The following is a 23,186-nucleotide window of genomic DNA, read 5'->3' on the forward strand; positions in this document are numbered from 1 at the left end:
AAGAAAGTGCTGCTAGTTCCGATACCCTTCTAGCCGAAGTTATCGCACTCAAAAAGACCAGTTTTCTGGTCAAAAGAACCAGAGAAACCTGCCCCAGAAGTTCAAATGGCTGTTTTTGTAAACCTACCAGCACCAAATTTAAGTCCTAAGGACACAATGGTGGCTTCACAGGCAGAAGAAGACGTAACATTCCCTGGACGAAGGTCTGAGCCAACGAATGGAAAGCGATCGGTTCTTGGAAGAAAACCGATAAGGCTGAAATTTTCACTTTAATAGTGCTCAAGAATAATTTCTACCCCTGCTTGAAAGAAAGCTAGAATTCTCCCGATAATATATTTGCGGGGATGCCATTTCCTAGCTTCACACCAGGTAATGTAGGATTTCCAGACTCTGTAATGAATGTTTCAAGAGACTGGTTTCCTAGCATTTATCAGTGTATAAACTGCAGGGCCAGATACACCCCGCTCCTTCAAGATTAAGGCTTCAATAGCCAAGCCGTCAAATTTAGAGACTTGACAGCAGGGTGGAATATCGGACCTTGAGATAGTAGTTCCAGACGCAGTTGAAGAGCCCTCCTAACTGCCAACCTTTTGGATTTGTGCATACCAAACCCTCCTCAGCCATGCCGGAGCTACCAGGATTACTGGATTCCCCTCTAGCTGGATCCTGCGCTACAGACGTGGTATCAGCTGCACCGGAGGAAAGGCATAAATCAGGGAATACTCCTCCCAAGAAGTCACCAAAGCATCCACTCCGACTGCGAGTGGATCACTGGTCCTGAACACAAATCTCTTCAATTTGTTGTTGAACCTGGATGCCAACAGATCTACGTCTGGGACCCCCCAGTGTAGGCAGATTGATTGAAAAATCTCGGAATGTAAGGACCATTCCCCCGGAAACATCTGTTGATGGCTCAAAAAATCTAACTGCCAGTTCTCTATTCCTGGAATAAAAAACTGCTGTCAGGCATGGCACAACCTTCTCTGCCCAGGATAGGATGATATCCACCTCTTTCAGGGCTGACTGACTCTTTGTGTCTCTTTGATGGTTGATATAAGCCATGGTCAAGGCATTGTCAGATTGCACCCTGACGGGGTGACCCCGAAGTCTGGGCGTCCAGTATTTCAAAGCCCGACTGACTGCTTGGATTTCCAGAATGTTGATAGGGAGACCTCTCTCTACCCAAGACCATTTCCCCTAGAAAGTGGCTTCTTCCATAACCGCTCCCCAGCTGGAGAGACTGGCATCTGTAGTCACCACTTTCCAGGTTACTGGAAGAAAGGATTTCCCCTTCTCCAGATTTCTGGTCAACAACCACCATTTCAGACTCTGACATACTCTTGATACCAGAAACATGGACCAGTCTAGAGACTGAACCCTTCCGGTCCATGTAGACGGAATATTGTTCTGTAAGGGTCTGGCATGGAATTGAGCATAGGGAATTGCCTCGAATGCGGACACCATCTTTCCCAGTCCTGCAAAGATGTATAGAAGGATATCTCAGCCTTACTACGGACCGAAACAGATCCTTCAGGCCTGTGACATTTCTTGTTGGCAAGAATATCTTTGCCTGTACTGTGCCCACAAGAAGACCCAAACCTTCCACATCTTTGATCGGGGTATGTAACGTATCTTTCTTCTTTGAAGAGAAATGTGGAGAGACTCTCTAAAGTGAGCATCTCATTTAGTCACTGGCAAGAAAACTGAGATACTCCCTGTGTGGGAGAGGTTAAATAGGGGGCTACCTTTCTGGTTGGTTGCCAGTGTCCTTCATCTGTAGATGGCCATATAACCCATATGTTATGATTTTTGGCTCTATGTCCCGTGATGTACGAAGAGAAAGGTTGTTTTAAAACATTGAATTTAGGGGAGTAAGTATAGTAATACAAGTGAAATACTGAAATATTTGTATATGACACAGAAGACTCTGTTAAATCATCTAAATATAATATATTGAGGCCTCTAGAAGCCCACCTAAATCTGGTATAGTATAGTTATCTCAAATTTTGGGGGTATAGCAGATCATAAATTCCCACAATAATAATCTATGAACATGTTTTCCAAGCAATTGTTCTAGGTGAATATCTATCTGCATCTGGGGCAGGTTTTTTTTTTTTAATTCTTGTAATGTCACAAAAGAAATGGCTGGATTATAACAGGAATTAAGTAGATCATTAGGTGTTCTCAAAATGTTGTTTGTACCTATGAGTAATAATTAAAGTAAAGGGAAATTGGCATCTACTTTCTAATCCTGTATCCCTTAGGACATTCAGCAGCAGCTTTAATGCCATCCCATTACGTAAGGTAATGGGGGATAGATCCTAAAATAGAAGAATGGTGAAACCTTGGAAAGGTATACATTAGGTTGGTTTTATCTAATGCAGACTAGGGCTTCTTCCTTAAGGGGGAAGTTTTGAATGTGGCAAATAGTGTCCCTTTAAACCTCTAGGTTGGACCGTCCACCCTGTATACCTGATACAATTCAATAAGAGATTCTGCTGATCTCTCCAATAGAATGTTAAATAAGGATAGCAAAGCTGATGTTAGTTGGTTGGGGGTAATAGGTTTAGGAACTCCTCTAATACAAATGTTATGGTGCCTTCCCCAGTTATCAAGGTTTCATTCAACTAAGATTAGATGGGAGGTGTGGGATTCCATAACCCCAGTCTGGATTTTTCTCCTTCAGGTCTGAGACCACACAAACTGAGCCATCTAGTCATCGGTAAGAGTCAGCAAATCAGTTTTAAGGTTCAGGTTTTTTGTCGGTGTGTTTAAAGTGGTTGTAAAAATTCACCTTGTAAAAAAACCCATTAAGTTTAAAAATAGAAATACAAGGGAAAACATTTTTGTATCAATAGAAAAAAACAATATAAAATACTTTTTTTTCACATTTCCTCTGTTATCAGCTGCATAAGAACTGTGGGAGAAGAAACAGCACCAGCACAATAAGCTTCCCAGTGTTCCAAAGCCTGTTCACCGGAGGAGAGTACACTGAGTCCCCAGCATTGCTAGAGAACTGTCCACACTGTGCTCTCCTGCTTAGTGTGGTCAGTTTTTAACAGGAAAACAAGGGGACTAGCAGGAACACCAGGGATTTCACATAAAGGAAGCAATATAAAGAGAACAGGATACTTTCTCATACAAGTACATGGTAAAGCAGGCACAAATAAGGAATATGAAGTGTTGGCATAACAAACACTTTAATGTCTGCAGCTGTATGGTGTATGTCAACTAGTTTGTTGACTACTGTTTTGTGAGCTGCTTACCATCTCCTTGTAAGCCTGGTTGACGTCCATACTCATGTCCTCTTTAACAAGAGCCAGCGCCAAAAATCCTGTAATGTCCCTTAAGGTTAAAGAAGCTGGGTTGCACAGGGTTTTGTTAGGGAGAACCCCCTTGGTGCTTTTGCCCATTCTCTTTTTTGTAGAGAGGCAATATTAAGCTGAAAGGACTGCAGTATCAATGGAGCTCTCTCAGCTCATGTCCATTCTCCTTCAAATCAAGTCACGCCCCCTCGAGGCAATTAGGGTTTTTTCCACCCTCCTACATGTGTAAACACCCTTCCCTTTGTAATTCCGAAATATACTCTCCACTTATAGGCTTGACTGGCTCTTCTTAAAAGCTACCTTTCAGAACATAGGCCTGGGTAAACATATGCACCACTGTCTAGATCATGTTTACTCAATTCCAATCACAGCAGTAAGGGAAAGCCAAGCCATGTCCCCATTTTTCACTCTTAGTAATGGTACCATACAAGGCTGGGCTCTTCCTACACCACATATGTCAGAACATTAACATGGCGTTATTGTCCATGGAATGCAACATAAGGTGGTGGCATTTGTGGGTGACTTGTTGTTTTTGTTAATGCCCCAGAAACAACATTACCCAATTTGATAGCTGAGTTACATAATAATAGAGAAATATCCAAATTTAAGTAAATCAAGTCTGAAGACCTTAATATCACCCTCCCCCAAGCCAGTCTATCTTTTATCATTTTCTAATGGGCGTCTTCATATATCACATACCGAGGAACAAAAATCACACCTTCTAAATCCCCTGGCAAAAGTATGGAATCAGCACTCTTGGAAGGCGTTCATTCAATTGTTTAATTGTGTAGAAAAAAAAAATGAATCACAGACACGCCTCAAAACTATATTCATTTTACATCCTAAACGTCTGGCTTTAAGAAACACTTAAAAAAATAAGAAAAAAAAGAAAACTGTAGTCAATTGCAACTGTTTTTACAGCTCAAGCAGAGAAAAAAAAATATGAAAATCACTAAATTTTGAGGAAAATATTATGGAATCATGAAAAAAAAAACTGCAGTACACCACGAGTACTTTTTTTGCACCATCTGTCTTTAATAACAGCTTGAATTCTCTGAGGCATGGATTTAACTATCAACAAACAGTATTCTTCATTAATCCCGCTTCAACTTTTTCTTATTGCAGTTGCCAGATTCATTTCCATCATAGGTTTTCAATTGGATTGAGGTCCGGACTATTTGCTGGCCATGCCATTGACATTATATGTCTTTCTTGAAGGAAAGTTTTCACGGCTTTTGCCCTATGTCAAGATGCATTATCATTCTGAAAAATGACGTCACCATCACTAAACATCCTTTCAATAGATGGAATAAGAAAAGAGTCCAAAATCTCAATATAAACTTGTGCATTTATTAAAGATTTATTGCCTGTCATCTCCCCTGTACCTGACACCAACCCCATATCATCAATGATTGTGGAAATGTGCATGTTTTCTTCAGGCAGTTGTCTTCATACAATTCATTGGAACAGCACCAAACAAAAGTTTCAGCATCGTCACCCTGCCCAATGCAGATTCGTGATTCATCACTAAATATCACTTTCATTCAGTTATCCACAGTCCATGATTGCTTCGTTTGGCTTTTCTGTATGTAAATCCCTATTCCTTTAGGTGATGTCTTTCAGTTTGGTCACAGACATTGACTCCGGTTTCTGACCATTTTTTTCCCTCATTTGTTTTGTTATGCATTTTCGGCTTTCAAGGCATATTGCTTTTTGCTTTTTAAGTTTTCTATCTTGACACTTTGATGTCTTCCTTGGTCGACCAGTACGCTTCCCTTTAACAACCTTCCCATTTGATTTGTACTTGGTCCAGATTTTAGACACAGCTGACTGGGTTTTATAAACCTCTCCTTTGTTTAAACTGACATCTCTCATGTTGGAGCCATGATTCATTTCAATCAGGTTGGTGCAACAGCCCACCAAGGTGTGCAAGCACTCTTTTTTCCCTGCAAACTAATTAACAGATGTATTCTGATGCAGATGTTTGTTTTAGAACTGCAAAGTACATGGTGATTCCATAATATTTTCCTCAAAACTGAGTGATTCCATATTTTTTTCTTCTGCTTGAACTGCAAAAACAATTGCAATTGACTACAGTTTTCTTTCTTCTCCTTTTTTTTTCTTAAGTGTTTCTTAACCACTTAAGCCCCGGAGGATTTTCCTGCTAAACGACCAGGGGGTATTTTGCGATTCGGCACTGCGTGACTTTAACAGACAATTGCGCGGTCATGCGACGCTGTATCTAAACGAATTTGGCCTCCTTTTTTTCCCCACAAACAGAGCTTTCTTTTGGTGGTATTTGATAACCCATGCGATTTTTACTTTTTGCGCTATAAACAAAAAAAGAGCGTACATTTTGCAAAAATAACAATATTTTTCACATTTTTTTATATGAAATTCCCCAAAAAAAAATGTAAAAATCAAAATTTTTTAAAATTTTCGGCCAATTTGTTTTATGCTACCTATTTTGATTGGTTTGAGCAAAAGTTATCGCGTTTACTAACAAAGGGAAAGATTTCTGTCATTTTTGGTGGTTTTTTTTTTAACGTGTAATGGTGGCGATCTGCGATTTTTTTTTGCGGTACTGCGACATTGGGGCGGACAGATCGGACCCTTGACTGACATTTTTGACACTTTTGGGGTTACCAGTGACATTTCTACAGTAATCAGTGCTATATATATGCACTTTTACTGTAAAAATACACTGGTAGTGAAGGGGTTAACTTTATTTGGGAGGGAGGGGCTGTGTGTGTCCCTAGGGGCGTGCTTTCTACTGTGATTGGCTGTGGCTTGAGCTGTAAGGACACTGATCAACGGATCTACATAGTAGATCCATGTGATCAGTGTTTTTACAGCGAGGAGAATGACAGGTGGCTTGTTTACACAAGCTGCCTGACATTCTCCCTCTCCCCCGCCGATCGCCGAGTGACCGGCGGACATCGGGTCCGCTGGTCACACGCGCGGGGGGGTCCGTGACCGCGCGGGAGCGGGAGCGCGCCTCCGCGGGCGCGCGCTCGCTCCCCAGAGCCTCACAGGCGAGCGACGTAGACCTACGTCACTCTGCCTGTGAGGGGCTGACTGCCGCAGTAAATATACTGTGAGCAGTCGGCAAGCGGTTAAAGCCAGAAGGTTTCAAATAGTTTTGAGGCATGTCTGAGATTCGTTTTTTTTCTACACAATTAAACATTTGAATGAACATTTTCCAAGAGTGGTGATTCCATTCTTTTTGCCAGGGGTTTTAATAACAAGATTTGTTCTGCAAATTTTCAGCCCCTACATGTTATTAGGCAAAATCTGGAAATCTGGACCAATTCTTCACACACATTGTTTGGTAGAAGCGTATTTTTAAAAATGCATACCCTCCCCTGAATACTTGATCTTTTTCAATCCCTCTCAATTTTAATGTCATCCTCCTTCGTGAAATCTCTTCCCCAAACATTTTTGCTTTTTTTTTTTTTGGCAGAACTCTTGCCAAAGTGCCTCCTATGAAATTCTCACTTTTTCTAAAATGCACCAAAGCATAAGTTTCCCTGATCCCTAAAATATTATCAGGTGACCCCCCTCAGAATTCTGGAATAGCGAAGAACTCATTTTACAAATGACTGATCTCCCTCAGAGCAAGCAAACTCAGTCATACCCTTCTCATGCCCCCCTGTTTAGCTGATACAAGTACTGTATCACCCACTCTATCACTGCCCCATCTCTAAACGTTGCAGCTGATATGGGCTGCATCCATAGCACTGGGAAAATGTCTACAAGTATACAGTAACAGTGGTAATTGGAAGCCCTGCTTTTGTCCTAGGTCTCAAAGACAAGCGTTTACAAGATATTTAGAACAAAACCCCCACAAACACAAGGTCAATGCTAGACTTACCCAAGTTTCATTTTCTTGCTTGTACTACTCCCTAGAGCGTACTATCTCCCCGCATTGATTCTTTTTCAATGATTATGCTCTGAGAATGGATCATTTTGACATTTGTTATCCCCTGCCTACCAATTTCTCTCCTTCAACTTCACTCCTCTCTTTCTTGTCAAATGGAAAAAACACCCTAACATCTCTGATACACCTATACAAATATAGACATATTGTGCTTTTCTATATTATCACAATATCTGCCCTCACACATCCTGATCTTGCTGGAGATGTGATGAGGATAAGGGAACTCTATTAAATATTTTTTGGTCCTGTGACAAAATCAAAAACTTTTGGTGAGGGGTGTGTGTCTTCACCCAAAACTGGATTTCCTTATCCATGTCTCTACTCTTTCTAGAGGCCAGAATAAAAACCCCTTCTGATACACCTTTTCACTGTGTCCAGGGAATGCATTCCCACACACTGGAAACTGCAATCAACCCAATTTCTCAGTTTATAGTTCTGTAAAGTAACAATTTCAGATATTTAGAAGACTTGACATCCTTTCTCAAACAACAAGAGGACAAATACAGAGAAATGTGGCTTGACAGAATTCCTTTCTATATGTTGATGTCCTCTTACTCCTTACCTCTCTCTACCTATCTCAAGCCCCCCTCCACCCTTACCTTTCTCATCCCCTCCCCTCGGCCTGGCTTTCCTTATTTTTACTCCCTCTTCCACTCATGCACCTTGCATATGTGCACCTACACCCACTTACCTAATTGTTCATAAAAGAGGAAAATTTAAGCAGAAAATGTATCTGCTTTAACAATGTTTTAATGATGTCTTCTATAAACTCAAATGGTCTGATAATATTTGCTTTCCAGACAGGTACCTACAATTCATCCAATCTCAGATCTTGCCATGTTTGAATGATTTGAAGCCCTGATGTGTACATTCAATTTTATCTTTATCTTTTGTGTAGTATGGCCATTTGACGCCAAGTGATTTAATATCATTCCTGTCCTTATTATAATCTACTGCCGATTGGACTCTGGGGGTGCCTTGCTCCAGGGCAGAGGTAGGTATTTGAGGGTTGGTTTTAGTTTATTTTAAAATAAATTAAAAGGGACTTACAGACGAAAGGACATTTTTGACTGAAAGTCTACTTTAAAGAGGAAGTAAACCCTCCTCTGCAAGTTGTACCTATAGGTAAGACTATGATAAGGCTTACCTATAGGTACTGTAAATATCTCCTAAACATGTAGCGTTTAGGAGATATTTACCTTACATGCAGCCAGTGATGTCACTGGCGCATGCGCTCTGAAGGAACGGCCGCTCGTGCTGTTCCTTCAGAGCCCCGTGCCGTGACCGGGAGTGACGTCACCATGGCTCCGGCCAATCAGATGGCCAGATGCCGCGATCCCGGAAGACGGGCGACTGGACATGTCAGTCAGAGAGGTAAGCGGGCGGCACGGCGGGGGCTCGTTCTAAGGTAAGTATTTCATAATGAGCTAGTATGCGATGCATACTTGCTCATTATGTGTTTCTCTTGCAGGATGAAAAAAAAAATGTGGGTTTACAACCTCTTTAAGATTCTGCATATTTAACTAAAGTATAAAACAAAGCAGCTGACAACCTGTTACAACTTGTTACCTGTATGGTAAATGCTTGCTGAATCTGGTGGTCTGTAGATTAGTGGAAACAAGGTCTGGCAATGTATAAACAGAGCTATTGTCTTTTTCACTTTGTATTAATTCTTCTATCACCTAATCTCCCATAACATTTTACAACTGGATGGGAAATATGGGACTGTACAGGTCCAAATAAAAAAAAAAATTAAAAAAATCAGTGAAACCCTGATGATAACATTAATTTTATCAGAGTTTACCTTCTTTCTCTGTAGCAATATGCCTGCAATATGTAAATTTTTTTAAAGCATTCACATAAAAAATAGAAACCAGGAAGAAGTAAATTTAACCATTCAGAATTAATAACCTCAACAGGATCAATATGCTGGTGAATCAGTTCTAGCCTCTAGTTTTATTGCATCCCTGGCATGTGCTGTTATGTGGAAAGATCTGAGTCAGGTCAGTTTTTAAATATCATTGTGTTCATATATAACTTAACTACGTTTACATAGTAAATCCTGCTAATTCTGCAAGAAGGCTACCCTCTACAACCCTTTTAATGGTATACCCCCATTACCTGAGTACTGTTCTTGTTGCATTTGTGAGTGTTAGCAAACCAGACGGGTCCAGGGGCACACTGGTCTATTCCCAGACTCATCAAACGCACATCCACATGCAAGGTTCCCCTATAATACAGGAAAAAGGATAATTAAATCAAACTACATTTCAAACAACATCTTTTTTAGAACTTACACGGTTTTCTTCCTTTGAATATGCATACAAGCTGTTTTTCTAACCAGGACACCCATAATTATTTTATGCCTTTCCTTTCTCCATTTAATAATACTGGGAGTCAGTGGGAGTTACAGTACATAGTTGGTAAGGTTGAATAAAGACATCAGTCCATCCAATTCAACCTTTATAGGTGTATATATGCATTTATATCTCTAACATTTCCCATATCCTTTACTGTATATTGGTTACGCTAAGATCCCTAACTAGGAGTCTTTTGAAAGTGTTAACTCTTCCCGCTGACACCACCAATTGGGAATTCCACATCTTTACTGTTCTAACAGTAAAGAACACCTTACTCAGTTTAAGGCTAAACCACTTCTTGTCCAACTTCACAGAGTGGCCACGTGTCCTCTTGAGTGACCTGAGACTGAACAGTGTTTACCCTATTCTAGAATCACAATTTAGATATATATAAATACATATATTGCGATCATATCCACTCTTTGATGCCAGAGACAAGTCTCCATGGCAAGATTTTCCCTCTATTCCTGTTTTGGTGACAACCTAAAATTTGGATTTTCCCTCACTTTCTGTAATAATGAAAATTACTACTAGGGCATATAGAGATTATAAATCTCCCAAATGGGGACATAGACTGCAGTTAAAAACCCTACAACCCCTCCCCACTCAATCCAAAACTAAGTAAAAAAGTTTTGGATTTAGATACACTATAGGATATGTTCAAGAGGGTTTTTTTAAATAGGCGCAGGAGAGGGTGGTTTTAGTAAAGCAAAAATTTGCTTAAAGTGGTTGTAAAGGCACAAAGTTTTTTACCTACATGCATGGGACCCCACTGCGGACAGTCACAGCCAATGAGCCAATCAGGAGACGGAGGGGGTGGGGTCAAGCCACGGCTCCATGTGTGAATCGACACACAAAGTCCCAGGTCGGGAGCGTGCCTCCTTGGGTGACCCCACAACAAGCTACTTGCTGTGGGGGCACCCAACAGGAGGGAGGAGCCAGAAGCGCTGGCGTGGGACTCGAGAAGGGGAGGATCCAGGCTGGTTTGTGGAAAGTCACTGCACAAAGCAGGTAGGTATAACATGTTAATATTGTTTTAAAGGCTAGGTTCACACATATGCATTTTGCAGTGTGTTTGCAGATTTGCAGAAACCCACTACAGTCCATTTAACATTAGTCCTTATGGGTCACGTTCACATCTGTGCAGTTCATAGGTGTGGACATCCTATTGCATTAGGGTGTGCACCCCAAAGCTAAAACACATGGGTGTATATATATATATATATATATATATATATATATATATATATATACCCGCACACACTGCCGTTAAAAAGTTTGGGGTCACTTAGAAATGTCCTTATTTTTAAAAGAAAAGCACTGCTTTTTTAATGAAGATAACATTAAGTTAATCAGAAATACAGTCTAGACATTTTTAATGTGGTAAATTACTATTCTAGCTGGAAACGGCTAATTTTTAATGGAATATCTACATAGGTGTACAGAGGCCCATTTCCAGCAACCATCACTCCTGTGTTCTAATGGTACATTGTGTTAGCTAATCGTGTTAAAGGGCTAATTGATGATTACAAAACCCTTGCACAATCATGTTAGCACAGCTGAATACTGTTGTGCTGATTAGAGAAGCTATAAAACTGGCCTTCCTTTAAGCTAGTTGAGCATCTGGAGCATCAGCATTTGTGGGTTCGATTATATTCTCAAAATGGCCAGAAAAAAAACTTTCTTCTGATACTCAACAGTCTATTCTTGGTCCTGAGAAATTAAGGCTATTCCATGCAAGAAATTGCCAAGACACTGAAGATTTCCTTTAACGGTGTGTACTACTCCCTTCAGAGAACAGCACAAACAGGCTATAACCATAATAGAAAGAGAAGTGAGAGGCCCCAGGGAAAAACTAAGCAAGAGGACAAGTACATTAGAGTCTCTAGTTTGAGAAATAGACGCCTCACAGGTCCTCAACCGGCAGCTTCATTAAATGGTACCTGCAAAACACCAGTCTCAACGTCCAGAGTGAAAAGGTAACTCCAGGATAGGCAGAGTGGCAAAGAAAAAGCCAAATCTGAGACTGGCCAATAAAAGGAAAAGATTACGTTGGGCAAAAGAACACAGACATGGGACTGAAGAATATTGGAAAAAAATGTTATGGACAGACGAACCTAAGTTTTGAGGTGTTTGGATCACACAGAAGAACATTTGTGAGATGCAGAACAAGTGAGTAGTTGCTGGAGGAGTGCCTGGCGCCATCTGTCAAGCATGGTGGAGGTAATGTGATGGTCTGAGGCTGCTTTAGTGCTGGTATAGTGGGAGATTTGTACAAGGTTAAAGGGATTTTGAATAAAGAAGGCTATCACTCTATTTTGCAACGCCATGCCATGCCCTGTGGACAGCGCTTGATTTCTAGCCAATTTCCTTCTACAACGTGGCAATGACCCAAAGCACACCTCCAAACTATGCATGAACTATTTAGGGAAGAAGCAGTCAGCTGGTATTCTGTCTGTAATGGAGTGGCCAGCACAGTCACCAGATCTCAACCCTATAGAGCTGTTGTGGGAGCAGCTGGACCGTATGGTACGTAAGATGTGCCTATAGTTACATAGTTACATAGTTAGTGAGGTTGAAAAAAGACATCAGTTCATCCAGTTCAACCCATATTGTGTGTGTGTGTGTGTGAGTGAGTGTGAGTTTGCTGTTAACCGTACATTGTATACCCCCTTTATGTTGTGGTCTTTAAGGTGGCCATCTAATAGTTTTTGACACTATCGGTGCTCCCTGCTGATACCACTGCTTGTGGAAGAGAATGCCACATCCTTACTGCTCTGAAAGTAAAGAACCCCTTACGTAGTTTAAGGTTAAACCTTTTTTCTTCTAGTTTTAGTGAGTGGCCACGTGTCTTATTGTATTCCCTTTCTCTGAAAAGTTTGATCCTTATGCTATGGTCACCAGTACAGTATTTGTACACTGATATCATATTCCCTCTCAAGCGTCTCTTCTCCAGAGAGAATGAGTTCAATGGTTGCAGTCTTTTCTCATAGCTGATGTCCTCCATTCCCCTAAATAATTTTGTTGCCCTTCTCTGGACTCTCTCCAGTTCCAGCACATCCCTTCTGAGGACCGGTGCCCAGAACTGGACGGCATATTCAAGATGTGGGCAGACTAGAGTTGTGTAGAGTGGGAGAATAATCTCTTTATTTCTGGAGTGATTCCCTTTTTTTATACATGCCAGTATTCTGTTGGCTTTGCTTGCACTGGCTTGGTATTGCCACTGCTAAGCTTGTTGTCGACTAGGACCCCCAGGTCCTTTTCCATCTTAGATTCACCCAGAGGTTCCCCCCCTAGTGAGTAACTTGTGTTCGTGTTTCTAACACCCAAGTGCATTACCTTATATTTTTCAACATTAAACCTCATCTGCCATGTAGTTGCCCACCCCATTATTTTGTTCAGGTCTGCTTGTAAGGTTACCACGTCCTGCATAGAAGTTATTGCCCAGCTTAGCTTAGTATCGTCCGCAAATACTGAGATTGTGTTGGATATCCCATCCTTTAGGTCGTTTGTGAATAAATTAAACAGGATTGGTCCCAGGACAGATCCTTGAGGGACCCCACTTTCCACGCCTGACCAATCCAAGTACTCCCCATTTATCACCACCCTCTGAACTCGCCTCTGGAGCCAGTTCTCTTTCCAGGTATTCACCCTATGGTCCATACCTACGTACCTTAGTTTGTACAGTAAAAGTTTGTGTGGAACTGTGTCAAATGCCTTTGCAAAGTCCAGATACACAACATCCACAGGCCTTCCTTTATCTTGATGGAAACTCACTTCATCGTAGAAGGTTAATAGATTGGTCTGGCAAGAACGATTTTTCATGAATCCTTGCTGATTACTACTAATAATACCCTTTTTTTATGACTAAAGTCTCGTATATAGTTCCTTAACATCCCCTCCAAAATCTTGCAAACTACTGATGTTAGGCTGACCGCCTATAGTTACCCGGGATATATATCTGCCTTTTTTTAAATATTTGTACCACGTTGGCTTTTTTCCAATCAGCTGGCACCATACCTGTCTGTAGACTATTCATAAAGATCAAGAATAATGGTCTGACTATCACCTGGCTGAGTTCTTTAAGAACCTTCGGGTGCAAGCCATCCGGACCCGGTGATTTATTTATGTTAAGTTCCTCAAGTTTAGTTCTAAGTCTATCTTCTATTAACCATGGGGGTACTTCCTGATGTGTATTATTTATTTAACATTACAAGTTTGGTTAGTGTAGCCCCCCCAATTATTTTTTAAAGACTGAAGAGAAGAATTTATTTAGCAGTTTCGCCTTCTCTCTGTCCTCTGTGACCAGATTCCCTTCGTCATCTTTTATGGGGCCAATGTGTTCTGGTCTCGCTTTTTTTATATTATATACTTAAAGAATTTACTTTTTTTTTTTTAACTCTCCTCCGCTAAGTGTCTTTCGTGTTCTATTTTAGCCACCTTGATTTTGTCTTTACATTTCATATTGCACTCTTTGTAATGTTGGAATGCTGCCAATGAACCCTCAGCCTTGTATTTTTTGAAGGCCTTTTCTTTCTTATGATTTATATACTTAAAGAATTTCTTGGGGGTTTTTTTACTCTCCTCCGCTATCTGTCTTTCGTGTTCTATTTTAGCCACCTTGATTTCCCATTTACATTTCTTATTGCACTCTTTGTAATGTTCGAATGCTGCCAATGACCCCTCAGCCTTGTATTTTTTGAAGGCCTTTTCCTTAGATTTAATATGCGTTATGTTGGAGTTTAGCCACCCAGGGTTTATTTTTGCTCTTTTAAACTTATTGCCCTTTGGAATGCACTGGCTAATCCCTTTATTTAGTATGTTCTTGAAGCACTCCCATTTTTCCTCAGTGTTCTTTGTTCCTAGGGTTCTATTCCATTTTATATTGTCTAGCAAAGAGCACAGTTTAGGGAAGTTGGCTCTTTCGAAATTTAGCGTCCTTATATTACCCTTGTGTTTCCTATTTCTATGATTTATACTGAAACTAATTGACCTATGGTCACTGTTTCGTAAGTTGTCCTGTGTTTCTATATCTGTGATCAGGTCTGTATTGTTAATAATCAGTAGGTCTAGTACCCCCTTGTTTCTTGTCAGTGTGTTCACCATCTGACCCATGAAATTGTCCTGCAAAGCATTTAGGAACTGCCAAGCCTTGGATGAATGCGCAGTTCCTTCTGCCCAGTCTATATCTGGATAATTAAAGTCCCCATTATAATTACATTTCCCATCCTTGCTGCCATTCCAAGCTGTGATAGGAGGTCCGCCTCCCCCTCCTCCCTCTGGTTTGGGGGCCTATAGCATACGCCCAATATTACTTTCCCCATAGTGCCTTCCCTTTGAAGTTCTACCCATAGGAATTCTACCTCCTCCTTAGCTCCATTTGCGATGTCGTCCCTCCTATTTACCTGTGCACTGTTCTTAATATACAGACATACCCCTCCCCCTTTTTTACCTTCTCTATCTCTGCGATATAGAGAATATCCCTGAATGGTCGCCAGCCAATCATGAGCTGTCAAACAAAGTCTCTGAAATCCCCACAAAATCTAAATCCTCCTCATACATTAGCAACTCTAGCTCTCCCATCTTGTTGGCTAGGCTTCTAGCATTGGTATACAAACCTCATAATTTTGTCTGGTTACATACTATATCCTTGTTCAATGTTTTTAGGCGGCTCTTGCAATTTTTCCCCATGCCCACCTTGGGTTTAGGAACTCTAAACACCCTACCGCTAATTTCCTCATTTGTGAACCTTGCTCTCCGCTGGCTAATTCTACATCTGTACCCTCCCTCCCATCACCTAGTTTAAAAGCCCCTCTAGCTTGTTGGCCATCTTCTCTCCCAGTATGGCTGCCCCCCCATTTAGGTGCAATTCGTTCCTACTAAAGAGCGGGTAGCCGACTGAGAAGTCAGCCCAGTTTTCCAGGAACCCGAAACCCTCCTTACTATACAAGCTCCTCAGCCACTTGTTTGCTTCCCTAATCTCTCACTGCCTCTCTGGTGTGGCTCGAGGTACAGATAGTATTTCTGAAAAAAATACCTTGGAGGTCCTGCTCCTCAATTTAGCTCCTAAGTCCTTGAAATAGTTTTTTAGGACTCTCCTTCTCCCTCTGATTTTGTCATTGGTACCCACGTGTACCATGAAAGCTGGGTCTTCCCCAGCCCCACCCAATAATCTGTCCACCAGATCCATGATGTGCCAAACCAGAGCGCCCGGTAAACAACAGACAGTTCTGCACTTACAGTCTTTTTGACAGATTGCTCTCTCTGTCCTTCTAATAATTGAGTCCCCCCACCACCAGAATCTGTCTTTCCTTTCCCTTGCTCCCGCCCTCACTGGAGGAGTTCTTCCCCTGGCAATGCTGGTCCGTGACTGGTTTCCCCAACATCACGCAACAGGGCATATTTATTGGGATGGTCCAGCCCAGGACGGGCCTCTTTGCCTCATTCCCTTCTATCCTTCCTAACTGTCACCCAACTACTCTGCTCTGATGCCTGCACCCTTGTATCTCCGCCTGCCTCTGTGCTGGCCCCTGCCGGCACCTGTCGGGTACGTTGGCTATCAAGCCAATCCAACTTGTGGGAGGTGCTTCAGAAAGCGTGGGGTGAAATTTCTTCAGATTACCTCAACAAATTGACAGCTAGAATGCCTCAAATGTCTGCAAGGCTGTAATTGCTGCAAATTAAGAATTCTTTGATGAAAGCAAAGTTTGATAGACAAAATTATTATTTCAAATAAAAATCATTATTTCTAACCTCATCAATGTCTTGACTATATTTTTTATTTATTTTTCAACTCATTTGATGGATAAAAGTGTGAGTCTTCATGGAAAACCTAAAATTGTCTGGGTGGCCCCAAACTTTTGAATGGTAGTGTGTGTGTGTATATATATATATATATATATATACACACACAGTACACACACCCACACAGACACACACCCTTATACAGTAAATAAATGTATTCAAACATCTTTTAATTAAATAAACACTTACTGCACAATTAGTGCTGTTTTTAGCTGGTGCCCCCCACCCCCCTTCCCAAGGCAACGCTAAGCACTGCAGAACCTGGTGCCACTTTATGGATAATGATGGGCTGATAGTCCTCTCACCAGTCCCAGAGATACAGCTGAAGGCACCCTCGGCAGAAGAGGCCCCCCCATTCTCTCCCCAAAGCCCTCAGCGAATAGTGGTGTGTGTGCAGACATTGGAAAATTCTCCTTTATGAACATGGTACACCTGTAACTAGGGCTCAGTATGCACCCCTCCCCCCCCCCCTTGACAGTGGGTAGGGGATCCTTGAAAACAGTTTCTTGTAAACAAATAGACTACAATGCTGTCACCCATTGTCAACCATTGACAGCTTGTGGTTCTCGAACTGTGAGGGTGCTGGTGACCGCTCTTGTAGCTCATTGATCTTCCTGCTCTCGAATAACCCCCTGCCCATATTGGAGGTACGAGCAGACAGCTCTTCTGAGAGTCTACAAGAGCCTGACAATTTGCTGATACTTTGCAGGCTTCTTAGAAAAAAATAAATAAATGCACATTTTTTTACATGCAAAAAGTCAGCATTTTTTTTAAAGGGGAACTTAACCTTTAACAAAAATCCTCCCTTGCTATTCTTGAGACTCACAATTTTTTTGGGACTTGTAGTTTTGTGGCTATCCCTGTGCAATGCAGAAGCCCGTCCCTGATCTACACTTCCCAGCATTCCTTGAGGCAGTCCTGTGGCCTTCTACTGATTGTCTGAGTGGTGGCAGCAGAAGAGAGTGGAAGAGGGGGCTCTCACAACACACAGACCCATTATTGCCTGTTGTTGCACTCCCTCCCTCTGTGCAGCAGCAGCAGTGGGAAGAAAAAACAACTGTGAGAGCAGCGATGCTTGGCAGGGAGGGGAGAGAAGACAGCCCACAGCACAGGCACTCTGGGTCCCCCACTGCTGGGAGCGGCAGGGGCGGGGGGGGGGGGCATCACCAGTGCATTTTTTGAAAAGGTGCAGGGACTTTTTTACACGCAGCACTGTGGATTTTTGGCTCTATAGACTTCAATGGAATTGCATCAAAAATGCACTAAAAACACATGTACATACATTTTTTAAGCACTTTCCTGCAGGACAACAGACACCTCCTTCTGGCAACATTAACAGATCCCAAAAATTCAAAATGCATTAAAAACGTATAAAAAAATAGACATGAAAAAATGCAGATCGTGCTGGAAAACGGGCCTCAAAAACGCATCAAGTGCACATGCATAGATGTGAACCTAGTCTTAATCTTGGGAGAACATCTGTTGGATAAGATGTCTTTTCTACCTGACTGAGCTTTTTCTTCTGACATAGCTCAGACTGTCTAAATGTCAGTTGAAGGAGGTGGGATTGCCTATGGGTCTAACTATTGATATCCCAATGATCAGATGCACTCCTGCACGTTCAGCATTACAGTTAAATAGTTCTTCTTACTCCTACTATTTTGCTGTCAGTACATATTAACCAACCTATTCTTTAAACTAGATGGACTTGTGTCTTTTTTTCAATCTAGCTATATAACGTTTGACAAAATATCTATTCATATGCAGTGTAGAAAATATCAACCTCTTTCAAAGCATACTAAATAGGGTAAATGTATACATGGTTGTTTCTAACTCTTTATGCTGGCCATACACAAATGAGGTGGAAGGAGGAATCCCCTATCAGTCACTGTATCTTGGAGACTGGGAGGGAATATTGGCATCGATGAGCACAGAACAGAAATGGAAATTTTTCAAAAAGACTTTATGCAAACTCACTGTAAAGTATATTCCCATTGGTAATAAGTTTAAAAGGCTAAAAATAAAACCTATGTGGATCATGGCAAAAGTTTAAAAAACTATAGATAAAAAGAAAAGAGCTTTTAAAAAATATAAAAATGAGGGAACACTATCATTGTTTAATTGTTACAAAGAATATAACAGAATATGTAAAAAGGAAATCAGGGACGCAAAAATTCAAAATTAACAACAGATAGTAGGACAAACCCCAAAAATTCTTCAAATATATTAACAGTAAAAAGGTTAGGTCTGAGCATGTAGGCCCTTTACAAAATAATCAGGAGTGGGTGACTGGGGACAAAGAGAAGTAACATTTATTAAATATTTTCTTCAGCTCTGTATATACAAAGGAGCATGGGGGAGCTCATGACCATAATGAGGACGGTATTGACAAATTATCCACAATGGCTCAAAAGTGATATAGTCCAGAAATATTTAGACAGAATGAGGGTGGATAAAGCACCTGGACCAGATGGCATCCACCCACGCATCCTAAAATAATTGGGAGCTGTAATTTCTAAGCCTTTGTTTCTAATTTTTAGGGACTCGTTAAGGACTGAAATAGTAGCACTGGATTGGTGTAGGGCCAATGTGGTGCCTATATTTAAAAAGGGATCAAAGTCTTTGCCAAGCAACTATAGACCTGTTAGTTTAACTTCTATAGTCGGGAAGATATTGGAGAGTTTAATAAAAGACCACATAGATGACTTCTTCCTGGAAAAAAAATATTTTAAGCAACAGACAGCATGGATTCAAGAAATGTGAAAAAGTGCATAAACTGCACTAACCAATCAGTGTATAAGCTGCTGGCACAAAAACAACTGACAGACAGGTTGATACAAATATAAAAAGTGAAAGAAAGTGCAGCGCTATGATATAAAGGAACTACAACAGTTCTCAATACAAAAAAATGGTAAAAAAGGTGAATGGACATTCAAGTCTGTAAAATGTCCACAACCAAGAGTTCATGAAAATATAAATAAAGTTCCAATGGTAAGTGCAAATATGATAATCCAATAGGAAGAGGTGAATCGTGATAATGATGTCCCGCCACCAATACCAAATAAATAATGCGCTCACCAGAAGTTGTTGACCCAAAATACCATACAGCATGAGGGTCAAAAAAGGTCTTAGGATGATGTAGGATTCCTTAAAACGAACTGCGACCACGGATGTCCCCCAGGTAAATATCCAATAAGGTGAATGGAGAGGATGACTCACAGATGTCCAGACTCCTGTCATGGGAGAAGTTTGCAGGCTGCAGATTCCTCTGCTAAAACTGCAATCAGGGGTCCATATAGTGAACTTGGTGTTGAGTTGTTCACTTTAAGGTCAACACAGAGGACAAGGGGGCACTCTATGTCTAGAGGAAAACAGATTTAGTCTCCAAATATGGAAATGTTTCTTCACCGTAACAGCTGGGGGAAAATGTGGAATAGATTCCCTCCAGAGGTGGTTCTGGCTAGCTCACTAGATTGCTTTAAAAAAGGCCTGGATTCTTTCCTAGGTGTACATAATATAAATGGGTACTAACACTTTTTTTAGGTAAAGTTGATCCAGGGAATATCCGATTGCCTCACGCGGGATCAGGAAGGACTTTTTTTCCCCTGCTGTAGCAAATTGGATCATGCTTTGCTGGGGTTTTTTTTTGCCTTCCTCTGGATCAACTGCGGGTATAGGGTTGTGTATATGGGATTGTATGGTTGGGTTTTCAATACTGTTTTTTTTTTGGTTGAACCAGATGGACTTGTGTCTTTTTTCAACCTGACAAACTATGTAACTATGTAACTATGTATGTATACTGGCAGCAACACTCGCAGCTCATTTATAAAAGAAATTTTGAAAATGTCCTTTGACAGAAGTCAATCAAACAAATTACTTTAGTTGCTCCTGTTGAGTATGGACAGCCACACACTTTTCAAAACTCCACCAGTTCCTGCTGAATTGTCCAAATTTTAGATGAGCGGCCAGCTATAGAATTCCTGTTTAATAACATACTCAACATTTCCATACTGTGCATCCCACCTGTGCAGTGTTGTATCAACAACAAATTTTAACATAATTAGAATAGACACTTTGAGGAAATCAAGAGAAGAAGTAAAGCACGCTGCTTACCAAATATGTTAAGTGGATACATCTGATGGAATGGGTGTTGCTTCACAGCAAACATAAAAACCTCAACCTAATTTTTAAATAAAACTCTTCCAAACATATGCTTTTCTATGCATCAAAAAGAGAGCTAACACTTTGTCAGGGCCTTAGAAAAGGACCTCATTAACATAGTTGGAGTCCACGTAGCAAACTTCAATTGTTGAGATAGTAAATATTTTGGTCAGAATTGTAAAATGTATAAAGTGTAGATGTTAGACACAATGTATTTGTAGGCATGTGCTGCCCAGGCAGAGATAAGGTTAATACTGTGTCTGCTGGTTTCCTGGGCTTTTTGGGTTCTGCTCTTCATCCTGTTCAGTCTATAAATCAGGGGGAAGGCCAGGCTCAGAGAACAAGCGGGACCACATGGGAAAGGGAAGAAGGTCCAGGCCAGATGAGGATGTAACTTGGAGCAATTTTCGATCTACAAAACCCTAGGGGAATTCACCTATAAGGGCTTTGCCAATTATGAACCTTTACATGCAAAGGTATGCCTGGACAGCCCAAGATTAGTTAGTTACGGAGAACCTGTGAATTATGAGATTGTGAGATACTTGTACTACAAGTTTGTGATGCCACGAAACCTTCAATAAAGTACTGCAACTGTTCTAAACCTGGTCTGAAGTTAATAAGGAAAGTGTTGCGCTACCATTAAAAACACAAATATTAATTTAAATGACAAAAAAAATGCGATAAAACAAATCATATGTGTATCCAATGAATAGTTTGTCCTTATTGTGCTTCAAAAGGCTTAAAATAGTTCATAAAGTGCTTGTTCATCAAATCAGCCTGAAGTAACTTTCATATGACATAATCTTTGAATGCTCAAATGCTTCTTTAACCACTTCACCAAACACCTCTGTGCTCTTAATGGCCTCAACTCAATGATGTGGTATACAACCCATGTGCAGACACATCCAGCTGGATATCTCCACTGATATGAGATGCAGGGTTCCACTACAACTTTTTGAATATGGCCTCCCTTACATCAGGGTACTCATATGTTGCCAGGTACTCCTCAATATAAAAGCAGGTACTGGCTCCTTTAAGAATGTCTTATCATCACGGAAGTGGGTGCCGCTGGATGGAGGAGAGGGAGGAGAGTGGACACATGTGTATGACGTCACTTCAGGGTCCCTGTTGACAGTTTCCCCGGCTATCAAGGCCAGTTAAGAATGTAATGCAGTGCGATATGCATTGCATTACATTTGGTGGAGCATCAAAAAAAATCATCACACAGGGGACTTTTTGTCATCTATGTGATGAAAAAAAAAAGTTAAGTAAAAAAAAACATTTTTTTTCTTATTGTAAAAAATAAAACTTACACCCAAGCACATAACCCCCCCCCCCCCCCAAAAAAAAAAAATGAGCCCATCCCCACATATATGCATGTACAAATGTAAACTAAGGTGTTGGGACGTCTATTCCTAAAAACTTGGGTTGCGATACAAATGTTACATATCACCGTGCATGCCGGAATGAGAGCAATAATTCTAGCACCAGACCTCCTTCGTAATGCTAAAGTGATGACCTATAGGAGGCTTTTAAAGCATTGCCTATTGAAAATACAGGATACTTGATTTTGTTGTCATTTCACGGGTGCATGCAAATTTATGTGTTTTCTAGACCCTTGCGATAATATCGTGTGACATAAAAAATTAGAACTACCACTATTTTATTCTCAGGGTGTCTGCGTTCACAAAATATATAATGTTTAGGGGGTTTTATGTAATCTTCAGGCCTGAAATGATTTTTTAAACATATGTGAAAAAAAAAATGCAAAAATCGCTCTGGCAGTTATAGGGTTAAAGGGTAAGTTCGCCTTCGGGAACATGTTTCATGTTCTACCAGTAAACTTTGTTATTTTGAAAAAAACTGGCTCCTAACTTTTTTAGCTGGCTCAAAGAGTTAAAGCAAATATTTTAAGCCCTGCTTTAAGCACTTCTAGACCAGACACTTTCAACCCCTTCTAGTCTATGCAATTTTTCAACTTTCAGTGCTGTCATGCTTTGAATAACAATTACTCAGCCATTCAACACTGTACCCAAATGAAATTTGTAAAATGTATACAAATTTATACAAATGAAAAATTACTGACATTTTAGAAAAAGAGATAATTTTTTTTAGTTTTTTTTATAAAATTTTGCAAATAAATAATCTTGTTTTCATAAATTTGGGCCAAAATCTATTCTGCTACATTTCGTTCGTAAAAATTCAGTGTATATTATTTAGTCTGTGTTAAAATTATAGAGTCTACAAACTATGGCAAATATACAGTATCTCACAAAAGTGAGTACACCCCTCACATTTTTGTAAATATTTTATTATATCTTTTCATGCGACAACACTGAAGAAGTGACACTTTGCTACAATGTAAAGTAGTGAGTGTACAGCTTGTAGAACAGTGTAAATTTTGTTTGACTGCCATTATTTTCCTGCACTGCCTTAACCCTCTTGGGCATGGAGTTCACCAGAGCTTCACAGGTTGCCACTGGAGTCCTCTTCCACTCCTCCATGACAACATCACAAAGCTGGTGGATGTTAGAGACCTTGCACTCCTGCACCTTCTGTTTGAGGATGCCCCACAGATGCTCAATAGGGTTTAGG

The 23,186-nt window shown here is 40.7% G+C and overlaps 1 protein-coding gene across 1 annotated transcript in view; it reads right to left on the reverse strand.

Annotated features, from left to right (window-relative positions):
• Positions 1 to 23,186, reverse strand: part of GPR179 (G protein-coupled receptor 179) — a 279,308-nt gene that overhangs the window by 151,921 nt on the left and 104,201 nt on the right. Inside the window, exon 2 of the mRNA XM_082271241.1 lies at positions 9,388 to 9,496. Within this exon, the coding sequence (XP_082127367.1) occupies positions 9,388 to 9,496 (109 nt within the window). The remainder of the gene's footprint in view (positions 1 to 9,387; positions 9,497 to 23,186) is intronic.

This window comes from Pelophylax lessonae (assembly GCF_965119305.1).
Source record: "Pelophylax lessonae genome assembly, chromosome: 11".
Classification (NCBI taxonomy): Eukaryota; Metazoa; Chordata; class Amphibia; order Anura; family Ranidae; genus Pelophylax; species Pelophylax lessonae.